Source organism: Egretta garzetta, unplaced genomic scaffold, assembly GCF_000687185.1.
Source record: "Egretta garzetta isolate BGI_Z169 unplaced genomic scaffold, ASM68718v1 scaffold435, whole genome shotgun sequence".
Taxonomy (NCBI): domain Eukaryota; kingdom Metazoa; phylum Chordata; class Aves; order Pelecaniformes; family Ardeidae; genus Egretta; species Egretta garzetta.
In genome coordinates this window covers 914610-927805 of record NW_009259691.1, presented here as the reverse complement: position 1 = coordinate 927805, position 13196 = coordinate 914610, and the positions used below count along the sequence as shown (strand labels likewise).

The following is a 13196-nucleotide window of genomic DNA, read 5'->3' as shown; positions in this document are numbered from 1 at the left end:
TATTCAACATAAATAAGCCTCATTTAGACTTTAAAAGTACATCCATACAGCACTGTCTGTTTCCATACCTAGAAACAGACTTTCAGCTAAATCTCAGAAGACCTTAGTACTCAGCAGTTTTGCTTGACTGGCCTTCAAATACAATTTAATTCCCTTAACTAAATGCAAAAAGAAAAAAACACACACACCAAAAAACAAAACAGAAAGAAGCAAAATATATATTGAGCACTATAAAAAAATGGTTTTATCAACAGCACAAGTCCTAATGCATATGGATTTTGAGATATGTTAATGAGGAATATTTGGCTATTAAGAGCATCAGAAAAACTCTTCCAACCCAATTAAGCTAATGTCAAGCATATTTATCAGGACTCACAACGGAAAAACTGTCAGCTTTCTTACTGGAGAAAACCAAGACCCATTTACAGAAGCATTCCGCACAAATAAAGGGTTTTTAAGTGTTTTATTTGTCCATTTGGAATGATTAGTATTTATAATCAACAACATAAATCCACCCCTCAGTGAAAGACCTGACAGCTTGTTATTGCCAAACTTATTACAGCCTGCTGAAGGGTGAAGAATTGCAGACATATAAAGATGAATAACATTATATCACCATTAAATCACTTACTCTGTTCATAACAATTTAATCCTCTAGCATTATAAATTAAGATTAGAAAAAAAAACAAAACAACACTTCCAGTGATAAAATACCTTGTGTTTAGTACACAGTATAACAGTACCGTTTATTACACTAGTGCATTAAAAGGTAGAAAAAACTGGACAACTCCTTTGGAATAATTGCATCATTGCTGACCTCTCCCTTACACAAACACTGCTTGCAGCCACATAAGCTACCAGGAAGTCTCCAAGAAGTATCCTACCACAAAAATCCATCACAGCTAAAATAAGTTAATTTTCAGAACTACTTCCCCTATGCTCACATTACTTGAATATGAGGACGTAAAATTAGATTCCTTCACATCTGGAGTTGCCAGTGACAAGCCTTCTGAAATCAAGCAAATAATGAACATATTCACATCCATACTTCAACCATCAAATGAAACTGAAATGGGAAAATGGCTTTCATTTTTCACCCTGTTAAATAAATAGTTACTTAATATTTGGAAGCCTTCTACAAGAGTTTTAAAGTTTAGTGTTTGGACCGTTTTTCAAGGTTACTAGCAGGTTTGAAACTTGCACGTATAAATGATTCATAACCAATCAATAGCAGTATCAGTATAATAGCTAACAGATAAAACATTTTTACCTATTAGAGTTGCAATTTTGAGATCTCTTCTCCAAAAGCTAATTTGGAAGATAACCTTTATAAAACTTTTCCAGTAATGATTCATATTACATTAGCTCTATATTAGATGAGAACTTCGAAGACTGAAGTTAACACTTACAGGAATCAGGCTTCAAAATAGAGCGGATCAGAAAAATAATCTGTATAAATCGAAGTATACTGCAAATCTGTTTCTCAGGATAAGATATTGCCTCATACAGCTATTGGTGCCCTATCAAGTCTGTGGAACTCCTTGCTTGTCAATTAAATAGGATGTGAATGTGAGAAGTAGACAGACACAGGATGCACGTTTTGTTATGGCAATAGACACCATCTTCATTCAAACTGACCAAAAGCAAACAAGAAAAATTCAGAAGCCAACTGAATTTGGAATGTGTATGATGAAAATCCCATTGAGCACCTCATTATTCTCAATTAATTTTTTTTTTGTAGCACAATAACTTGGAAAAAAAAACAAAAACCAGTGAAGCAACAGCAAAACAGAATCCCTCCTTTCCCGAAGATTTGAAATTCCTCCCTCTGAGCTTTATTCCATGATGCCTAGGAAAAGTTTAAAAACAGACGCTATTGTGTCAATACCACTGCCTGGAGCACCAAACAATTCTGTCTGCATCCACCTGCTGTCACTTACCTTATGAAAAGATTACAAGCTCATAAGGGTAAAGACTATTTTTTTACTTTTATACCAGGATGCAATAGTATCCATATTTCCTCTGTGCTACAGGAATTTATTAAGCTAAATAGCATTGTTATGCTTTAATTATTTTCTGCTCTAAGCTTTAGATCCATCAAGAGTGAGAGATGGTTGCCCAAGTTTCTAGGAACAAAAGGCCAGTTGTTCCAAATGTGACTGACACAAAAGTAAGCACTCTGCTTGCCAGCATCCATGACGCAAAGTTTTTATTCTTTGCACCATGCAAAAAAACCCACAAAGCTATCATTAGCAAACTTCAAGTTATGGTATCTTTTTGTCCATTTCAACCCTTTCATTGGAAAGAGGAGGTAGTTTAGAAGTAAGGCACAACCTGCACTGCCTGATCAGCCACAAGGCACATTTCCATTCCACTGAAAATATGATCTATTTTAAGGCTGGCAATGAAAGTTGGAAGAAGCAATCAGGAAGAAGTAATCAAATGCACTTGGAGTACTGTAATGTCTAGCTTCAGACTATAGCAGCAAAACAGACAAAACAACATTTTTTTACTACAGAAAAACTAGGAACTTCATCCAAATGAAATTTAGGAATGACAGACCTACATAAATATGAGGGCACTGGCTCATAAGGCATTTAATTCTTTCTTTCAGAGTGAAAGGAATGGACACAATCATGTAAATGTTAAAAATGCAACCTGAGATGCCTCTGGTCTTCTGTTAACTTCTAAAGTTATCTTAAGAGAAAGTTGAGCAGTTAAGATGTTGTTATTAAGTGAGATTTAAATCCATTATTTTGTTTTCATCATTACCTTGAACTAAAATTTAGCCCCCAAAATTGAAGGGCAAAAATCCCATAGCAACCAGGGGATAAAGTTACAGTCATGTTGATGCCTACTCAAATAAACCTTTAACAAGTAATAAGGACAGAATTCAGACTCCTTGCCAGCAGATCAATCTCAGCAAAGCTGTCCTCAAAGTTTGAACTGGCTCTTATTCAAAGTAATATGAGAACTGGGTTCTCCAAATCCAAAAGCCACCTCAGCTGGCTTCAACATGAAAGTTGTCAAACTGTGCAAACTCAAACGAGCGAGTTCCAATAGCAGCCCAGCCATTGCTTGGTTTAGAAATGGTGACGTTCTCCCAGAGTGGATAACCATTTAAGAGTCCTGAGGCAGAAGTGCCCTGTCAAAAAAAGGAAAAAGTTAGCTTTGTAAAATCCAGTGATCATGTTGACACTGAGCCTACTCACACGGGAGAAGAGACAAGGCAGAATGCTATCAAGTGAACTTTCAACTACATTTCACATTTTCCATGCAGAGACGCTTCTAAATACTGCATAGAACCCTCCAGGGCCTATCAGCTCTGTGAAACAGACCTAATGCCTTTACAGTGAATATGTAAAAGGCTCATCTTGCCATAATTTACATCTTTGCAAACTCAGTGCAGAATCTGAAAGGTAAACTGGTTTTCCTCTTCCACTTGTGTCAGGCTCCCTCAAACAGCCCAACTGTTGTACAGGGATATGATACAGCTGGCACCTATTCTGCAGAATTACGCAAAAGTCAAAAGGAAGAAGAGACATATTTTAGTCAAGCTGAGAGGAAGAAGGGACAGCAGAACTTTCAAGTATCATGTTGCCATTAAAATTAAAAACCGTTTCAGGAAAAGTTAAAATTTATCTTGCCAGTGTTCCACTAAACAGTATTTAGGAAAAAAAATTACTTCAGTTTACTTGTATTTCTTAATCTGAAAGACAATTATAGACACTGGTAAAATCAAGGAACACCTCTCAAGAAGGAGTCAGCATGAGAATTCTTTAAAGAGGGCTCTGCACTTCTGTCCATTACATCAAAGGCACATTTGGTACAAAATACTTTAACAGAACAGACAGAAGTCTGTAGCATCATCATTTTAAAATTACCACCACTGTTTTGTGTTTTAACACAAAATTATGTTCATCTTCAACACCCCATTCATGTTAGCAAATGTCTTGGCCCATTTTACAGATGGCAATCACTGTCGTAAGTATAGGTGTACAAAAGCCAAAACTAAACTACATCCATTCCAGTGAATACCTCAGGTATGAGCATCTCTGTCTCCCAGTGTGAAAGCACAAAAGACAAAAACCAGCTTCTAATACTCACTGACCTTTTAGGATGGGGGAAAAGACTCAGTGGATAATTTTAAGAGAGTTTGCTTCAGTAGAAGATCTCACCAGCTAGGATTCAAGCTTCCCCACATTTCAGGCCACGTTGCAGTTGCAAAGGTTACATTAAGCAAAGGGATTAGGCATTCTGCAGAGGAGCTTAAAGTCTTTTAGTTGCTTGCACCAATGTCACACCCAGCTAAGCGTCCAGGTATATTTAAAGTAGAGCTGGGGACTACTTTCCTCACCAAGTGACTGTGGCCAAAAGGGGTGGAGTAGGGGGGAGCAAGAAGTGTGGACAGGCTTCTCATTACCTGTGGCCCATTTTTACAACACTATGTCTGTGCTTTTTCAGTATAGGAAAGAAGTATGGCAGCTCATCTGAATTCCCCAGTCCTTAAGTAGCTCCACATAAAAGGCCTTAGCATGCAAAGGGATTGGTGGGAGACAGATTTGTAAAACAGGCTAGTTTAGTTTATTGACAGTTTTCAGAACAGGAAGTCAGGTCATGATCTTTTCATTAGATTAAACAAAAAATTTGTGCCTCTAGCCCTCCTGTCTCCAGCTTTCAACTCATCTTTCCAGTTATTTTCTATACCATTTCCAGTTTCTCAAGACCTCTTTAAAAATACAGAACAGGCAGCAGAACTTGGTATGGTATTTTAATATTGGTTTAAAATAACAGAGATATTATTCATGTTTTAGATAGGGCGAACTAATGCATGTAGACAGTCAATAGTATAGCACAGTTTTGTCTAAACCATTTAGGACTGGAAGTTTTATAACTAATTTTCTAGTTTTTTGCCTGTGTCCTTACCTGAATGTTGAGAGTAAGTGTGTGCCACACATTATCCCGGACACCAGAAAGTCCCTTCATTAATATTTCTTCTCCGGCTGCAAGACATGCCTAAGGTTAGCAAGGTGTAACTTCAGCCCTTTGCTGACAGTGGTAAATACCAAGCCAGCAGATAGAAACTATCTATTTTTCAGAAGCATTCAGGACTGAAATCTTACCAATTTCAGCTGCAGCATGGAAGGCTTAACACACAAACCTGGACTCTATATTATCAGTGCGTTCTCCTATTTTCTCAGGACTCTTTTTCCACTGAAATCTCCAGTGCTCTTGGGAATTTGGCCTGAGATAAGGATTCCCTCTATTGAAAGCATAGGTTCATGAAGTGTGACAGTAGCTATTGCTCTGCTTGTTCTACAGATCTCCTTGTTTATGTATAGGAACTGGTTTAAGTCAGAGGGTTTGAGCTGCCACATCATCATGTCGCTTATAGTTCTAGTCAAAATTTCAGCTAAGCAAAAATTGGGTGTGACTGACAGTAGACTGTTTTAGCTGCAAGTTAATTTAATATTCAGACTCCCCTCCAGAAAATGTAAGGATCACTGAAAATCTCTGTACAGAAAAAAAAACCCATCATACTGTGTAACAAGTGTCTCAGTCTGAAATAATGAGGTAGTTAATCAAAATCCTCTCGTTTCAGCTAGTGTCTGTCAAGTGCTCTATAGACGAACATATATGAATGTTAGCATCACAAGTAGAATATGTTCTCACTCCACTGAGCTAGACTAACAGTAGAATGCATAATTTGTGGAAACAGTAGGCCACTCAGCATCATCACCTAAGCCAGATGTATGTACATTGACTTGCATTGCTCTACAAGACAGGCCATTACATTTCAAGCAGAATTTTCTTTTTAGGGATAGTATAAGAATACAGATGAAACCTTTCTGTAGTTAATATTGTATCAGAGTACTTATGAAAAGCAAAATAATTTACATTTGCTAGTCTAAAATAGCTTTTGTCAGCAGAAAAAACCCCAAAAATATCCAGAAAGCTGAGACTGAGAAGTGGACCGGCCAGTAGCCTTCAGATGCTCTCTTCACATACAAAATGTGGGCATCACTAGAGCACAATGGGTTAAATTCATGCTGATTACAACCAAATTACAAAATCTGAATATTAGTCATTTTTAGCAAGGCTATCAAAATGACATGTACATATGTCAGCATCCACTTTAGCAAAGAGCTGCTTACCTAGGTCACCAGTGACTCTGTAGGTGCCATCTGCAAAAACCCAGAAGAATACTCCTTTGGTACGTCGAACATATATCCCACCATTGTCAACTCTTCCTGCAATAAACACACCCCCATCACGTTGGTTTTCTATGTAGATGTCACAAGTGACTGTCACGTTTACCCTGTAAGAGAAGTTTAGTGCTTTAACAAGCAAGGAATCCATTTTTTTTGAGCAAGCAGTAGGTAGAAAGTATTCCCTATGTAGTATAGCAACCTTTTTGAGGAAAGACTGCTAAATCTTAATTGTGACCTACTAGTGCAAGATGCACAGGACTTATCTAGACTGGTTGTTTCCCACCTATGAGTACACAGATTTTCTTAGGAAGAGCAGTTCTTCCCAGAAACCAACCTGTGTAGCTGTTAGAGGAATCACTGAATATGATCTATTCAATGAGGGAAAGCTGATTACAGGGGGAATACAAGACTTCACTTAACAGAGAGCTGCGGAAGAAAACAGAGAGCTGTGGGAGAAAACATCAGGTAACTGAAGAACAACCTCCAGCCACAACATGGTGGCATTCTTTCCAGGCTTCAGAACAAAGTGATTCCATCACTTGCCCAAGGCCAGAAATTAGAAACATGAAGTATGTTCTGAAAAAGCTTTTGGAAGATCAATGATCCAGTCAAAGTGAAAAAAACCCTGACAGAATGGCTATTTTAAAGAACATATCAAAAGAATTTAAGATAGCCTTATAAATAGAAGAAAAGGTTTTAAACATAAAATTTATTGATTTTAAATAAACATTATGCTAAAAGATGCTGCTTGATTCCAAATTGCCATCATTATTCCTCCTAGAAATAACTGCAAGCATAACCATACTCTTATCAAACCAGTAAATCTCAGTTACCTTTACCCAGAAATAAAACAGTTTTAAGTAGCAGTTGAATCAAATCCACACAATTCTAGGAACTGCTCAGAAGATGGCAGTCTGCAACAAATATAACCGAATTAACTCCCAGCCTATTTCATTGATACGAGATTGATCAAATCACTAACAATCAAGCAAGACAACTCAAAACCGAGTAATTTAAACTGAAGCAATTTTTTTTGTCCATTTAAAAATGCATTGAAACTCGGTGCATGCTTTGAATTAGGACTTTGACTTGGCCTTTCTAGTACGCCAACCTAGATCCATTATTCAAAAATTTCAGCTTGAATAAATATGCCCAGCAGGACATTAGGAAAAAAATTTCCAAGACAGCGCGGCAGTGGGCCAAAGTACCAAGAGATGTGGTGGACTCTCTATCCTTGCATGTTTTTAAGACTCATTTAGACAAAGACACAGTTTTTCTCTCAGAGTTCGCAATAGCCCTGAGCAGGGCCCAATGACTTTTGGAAGTCCCTTTAAGTCATCATTTTTACATGTCTACATCGAGTCTGAATGCAAAAGCCCTCTGTCCAAGAGAAATGAGGCTTGACACTGATCATAACTCACACTGGCGAGGAGGACATTTCCCCAGATGCCACTAGAAAAGAGTATTTACATACCACCGAAAATTTCCTATGACACTGATGGTCTGGTCTGCATCAGATGCCCAAGTGATGGGTCGCTGAACCACCACCTGGCGGAGCGTGAACACATGATCTCCTGGGTCAGAAGCATTTACAAAGTATTCAAATACACCTGTCTGATCTGCAAAATTTGGGGCTTCACTGAAAGGTGGATTACCTGTCCAGAAAATAAATTAAAAAAATACATATCAACACCAAAACATTATTTTTCTTCTGCATACTCCTGTTTCCAGAAGTTTCCTCTGAAAATATTCTCCAGAATTTTGACTTACTCTATCAAAGCACAGTCTCCAAAACTGAAGTTTGGGAGTTGGAAGGTGATTTTAGTTTTGGTTTTGTTTTTAAGCAGACCCGAGTTTTTGCAAACACATGAACAAAGTAAATTACCTTCTTCTTCCCTATCTTCCTTCCAAAAAGTAGTTCACTATCATTATGAGCTATATCATTTGCATCAAGAATTTTAAAACTGTTAGGAACCACCCAGTTAAGACACAGAATTAAATACACCTCATTGCAAGTGAAGTATACAGGTGTAAGTTGTTGGAGAAGCAGGTATAAATAAACAAAAATAAAACACATTCAGACTACTTCATGTCACTTACATTAGAAGACTCAAATAACATAACTGTTATTGCCTTTCTACTTTAAAACTATATCTGTGTGTGAATTAAGTTTTTGGATAAGAGAATTCTGACTTACGAATATTGAAATCATCTTTGTAATTTGAAGGAAAGGGCTGAGGTGGTGGAGGCTCTGGACAACCACATTTCTGCCCTGTCTTGAGTGTGGTTAAAGTGTAGACTTCATCCACGTTTAGATCTAAAGAAAAACTTCCCTTCCACACCTGGAATTAAAGAAAGCTCAAGCTGCAAAAATCAAACAACTAAATAACAAAATACCCAAGATTCCTGAATTCAAAGAGATCATCTAAAGTCCTGATTTAAGGCAAAAATCCTGTCTTCTTGCCTCAGCTTTTAATATCTCTGAGCTATTTTGAAAACTCCTTTCCCCCAAACTTTGTATTACCTCCAGGTAAGCTTGTATTTAGCTAGTAAAATTGTAGTCAAATGGAGCTAATAAAACATACCCTAATTACAGAGTTTAGGTATGAAAGTCCAGGATTTCCAGCAAAAGGGGAAGAAACACCTGAAATTGCAGAGACTGTAATTAAAACTGATTGACTTACCTTTACAGGATGGAGTTGCTGGAAAAGACTAGAGTTTCCAGACTCAAAACCAAGTCTAGAATGCCACACTTGAAGTGTTTCCACCATACACTACAATGAAACACAATATAAAAATAAAAAAAAAACACAACCAAAACCAAACAAACCCATGAATATTCACCTTGAGAAATATCAGTCCTCTAAGGGTGTCGAATTTTTGTCATTTTAAAGTTGTTGATCACATTAGAGGCCACCGCTCTATTCAGCTAGTCATTATATATGGCTTATCTTTTTATAGATTATACATCAATAAGCCATTGTCCCAACATGTAGTAATGTTGCTTATAAAGACAGAAACCATTGCAATTACACATGCAATCTTTAGCTTGTCTATTAACAACGGTATCCCTTTGATACAAGCTCTCTGCCTAGAAGCAACCAGGCTGAAAAAATCTGCTAAATTTGCTTTAATGAGATGTTTAGTTTAGTTGCTGCTTCTTTGATATTCATTTTTGAGCAAAGTACTTTGCTTACAGATCTCTCGACTTCTGCGATACTATGGCATATCAACTACATTAGTTACAGATTTTAATCATACCCTACCCCTACAATTTTTAGTTACCCACATGAACAACAAAGCAAGCAACCAAGAATTTTGTTTGGATAAGTGTCCTGGTTTCAGCTGGAGTAGAGTTAATTTTCTTCCTGCTACATGGCACAGCACTGCGTGTATGGTTTAGGATGAGAAGAATGTTGACATCAGTTAACAACATTAGTTGTTGTTAAGCAGTGCTTACACCAGTCAAGGACTTTTCAGCTTCCCCTGCTCTGCCAGGTGCACAAGAAGCTGAGAGGGGGCACAGCCAGGACAGCTGACCCCAACTGCCTAAAGGGGTATATTACATCATGCTCGAGTGAGTTGGCCAGGGAAGAGCAATCAGTGCTTGGGGGTGGGATGGGCATTGGTCAGCAGGTAGTGAGCAATTGCATTGTGCATCACTTTTGTATATTCTGTATATTCTCTTACCATTATTATTATTATTAATATTATTATTTTCCTCTGCTGTTTTATTAAACTGTCTTTATCTTAACCCACAGGTTTTACTTTTTCCGATTCTCTCCCCCACTGGGGAGGGGGAGGAGTGAGCAAACGGCTGCGTGGTGTTCAGCTTCCTGCCAGGTTAAACCACAACAATAAACCGTCTGATACTTCTCCCAAAGAGAGATGTATATCAGAAGCGACGCTCAACTACTTTTCCTAAGAAAACCATTTTATTGCCAGAAGTAATGTCCAAACTACCTTCTCCTAAATGAAAGGAAGCTAATACCACCAAAAGCCAAATTCCAAATAAGTAAATTCTTTCAGCTTCTGAGAAGCAATCATCAAAATCAACTAACAAAGATTCACTCCAGTTTACACTGTGAAAGTATTGTTCGCATTTCAGAGGGAAATTCAGTTTAGCCAGACTAGGAAAAAAAAAAAAAAATAACAAACCAACAGCTGGGAGATTCTCAGAGTATCTCTTCACAGGATGGAACAACATAATCGACAGTATACAATCAATTGCAGTTACTCCTCTGGAAAGGAGCTGATAACAACTAGAAAGGTCATGGCCATGCCGGCCAGTCAAACTATGTCAGCATGTCAGAGCGCCCAGCCTTGGAATAAATCCTAAAGAAAAACCCAGCTGCATTTCTGTTCTGGCGAATTTCTTCTTCAATATACAAGTGATTAAGCTGGGAGGTAGTAATTCTACAAATTCATATATGACACTACATCTCATGGTAAAAGCAGAACTAGAATGCCTAAAAGTTTTCCAGGTGTGTAACAGTCTCTAATATTGGAGGTGAAGAACTCCCATTTCTTGCTCACCTGTGAGACTGCCTTGCATGTATTTGATTATGGATAGCAATTCATTTTACAAGACCGATCAAACGTATTCAAGATCTACTTACAAATGACCCTTTAAGGTAGAAAGTTGCTCTCTGAGGTGTCACACTGAAATGAGGCAGTGGAGGCCTGATACACTGAGAGTGATTATGGGTCTGAAGAAAAAAAATAATGTAATACAAGGAACATACATTACTGAATACATCACATGGCAATGTTCATGAAAAACATAGAGCATAAACTGAAATTAAAAAAGCAACACAGGATCAATTTGCAACTACTTATTTCACTGTTATCTTAATGATAAATGCAATTATACTAGCGCAATAATTTTATTTTGAATACTTAAAAAAGCATGATTCCTTCCTGAGAGTGTGTAATCAAATTAAAGCTAATTTGTGATACAAAGATGACATATACATTGGCCTCCAGGAAGACGCAACTAGCTATTCAAAGTTTAGATAGAAAAAAGGACCTCTAGTGGTCTCACTAACAAATCTACAAGCATCAAAGAACACATTCGCAGATATTGAACAACATAAATCAAAATAGGTTCTTCGTAACAAGACATTTCCTTCATCTTTTCTAGTTCATTTGAATTGCTGATGCACATACCATAGTTTCAATGATGATGGTAAGGTTTCCTAGGCCATCTGTCAGTGCTACAAAACTGCCACCTCCTTCTAAGTGTCCATCTACTTGCAAGTATGACCAGCCTGGCTGAGTAAATTGTGTTGTGTGTGCTGAGACAAAGCAGAACAAAATACAGAACAAAATAGTTAAGTCTTAATAAAAATAATACCATTAGTAGTCTGAATTAAATTTCTGTCTCATACATGCTTACACAACAAAAACTTGATTTTGAGAATAAAGTAATGAACTTCCAAAACAAATTCTACCTAGACAAGAAGAAACATTAAAGAATTATGCTAAGGCACAATTAAAAATATCAGCTCTGTGGCAGACAAAACAGTTAAAAAGTTAGCAACTACTTAGACAGAAAGAAAAAACTATTACACCACTAGATAAGTCAATGATGTACATGTGCTATGAATATTCATCACCATTTAGATTTTTCCCAAATTTCTTTTTTTTTTATAAAGTAAACAGTTAAGCCAGAGAAAGCATAGACGGGCATCTCTATGACTAAATAAGTAAGGTTCTCGGCATATAAGAGTACAAAAGAAGAATATGACCCTAGATCACAAAAATCCCAAGCAACATGGAAACAGGAACTACTGCTCAGCTGTTCTGAGCTGTTCATATGATGGTATGGCCATTTTATTTTTTTATGCTTTTACATATACAAGTAACTAGCAGCAGAATAAAAACAAAGGCATTTGCTTGGTTCCTCCTTTATGGCATCACATGTGCTACTTGCTCTACTGAACCATGGCAAAGACAGTAAAACATTACAAAGTAGAGTAGCCAGTGAATCCATGTGTCCATAGGCACTAGGTGAACATACTCCCCTTTCCCCAAGCACAAGGGAATGCTGACTTATACCAGCCAAGAATCTCAAAAAGGACAAGAAATACAGAGGTTCCTTGTTCCATTTTCTCAAATTGGGAGGTATCAAATGTCTACTTAAGGATTAAAAAAGAAGAAGGAAAGGAACTAGGAAAGCACCCTAACCTTTATGGGCACTTCAGATCAAAATATTTTAATAGTAACAGCTATAAAAGGCACTAGTTTATTAATTTCTGCTGTATCTAACAGTCAATTATTTAAGATTTCCCTTGCTATTAGATCTTTCTGCTTTATTTTGAAATCTTTTTTCCCTTCTTTTTTAAAGTATTCACAAAACTTTCCGCAAAACTACTTTAATCTAGTACAGAAAATAATACATATACAAAGACAAATAAATGCCTCAGAAAATACACTTACACTCTGTGTTAGATCACCAAACTTTTAACTGCAAACTTTTTACCTGTAATCCAGATAGGAGCTTCTACTTTGTAGTGGCCACTCCACGGCTCTTGTGCTGTCATTAATCCACATCTACCAAAGGGCAGCTCTTCATAATAACTAGCCACCAAGTTCCATGCAATGGTTCTGGAAGAAAAACAGCTTGGTTTGCTCCAATCATATGAATAGTATTAGATTAATTTAGTACAAGAATTTATTCCTCTTTTTTCTCCAACATACAATAAAATGAAGTTTAAGGCAAAAAAAAAAAAAAAAATCTTTGCAGCTAAAGGAAAAAAAAAACCACACAGGAAAGGAAAATAAATCAACTACCAGTGTTGAGAACTTCCTACAAAACTGATGATACATTCTCTGGCTATAAACCATAAAAAGTTGCACATTAAAGGAAATGTATACTGACGGTTAAAGACTCCATTTGTATTTTTTTCCTGTTTTAAAGGGGAAAAAATTAAGTTATCAAGGTTTACAGCTTTTGGTTGGTTGGTTGTTGCTGGTGCTAGG

General features: G+C 37.0%; 1 protein-coding gene across 1 annotated transcript in view; it reads right to left on the bottom strand.

Moving 5' to 3' along the window:
• Positions 1-535: 535 nt before the first annotated feature.
• GALC (galactosylceramidase) overlaps positions 536-13196 on the bottom strand; it is a 39704-nt gene continuing 27043 nt past the window's right edge. The window contains exons 9-17 of the mRNA XM_009638864.2: positions 12697-12821; positions 11382-11509; positions 10832-10921; positions 8897-8986; positions 8410-8554; positions 7687-7867; positions 6156-6319; positions 4927-5003; positions 536-3145 (exon numbers count right to left, since the gene is read on the bottom strand). Of these exons, the coding sequence (XP_009637159.1) occupies positions 3002-3145; positions 4927-5003; positions 6156-6319; positions 7687-7867; positions 8410-8554; positions 8897-8986; positions 10832-10921; positions 11382-11509; positions 12697-12821 (1144 nt within the window). The 3' untranslated portion in view covers positions 536-3001. The remainder of the gene's footprint in view (positions 3146-4926; positions 5004-6155; positions 6320-7686; positions 7868-8409; positions 8555-8896; positions 8987-10831; positions 10922-11381; positions 11510-12696; positions 12822-13196) is intronic.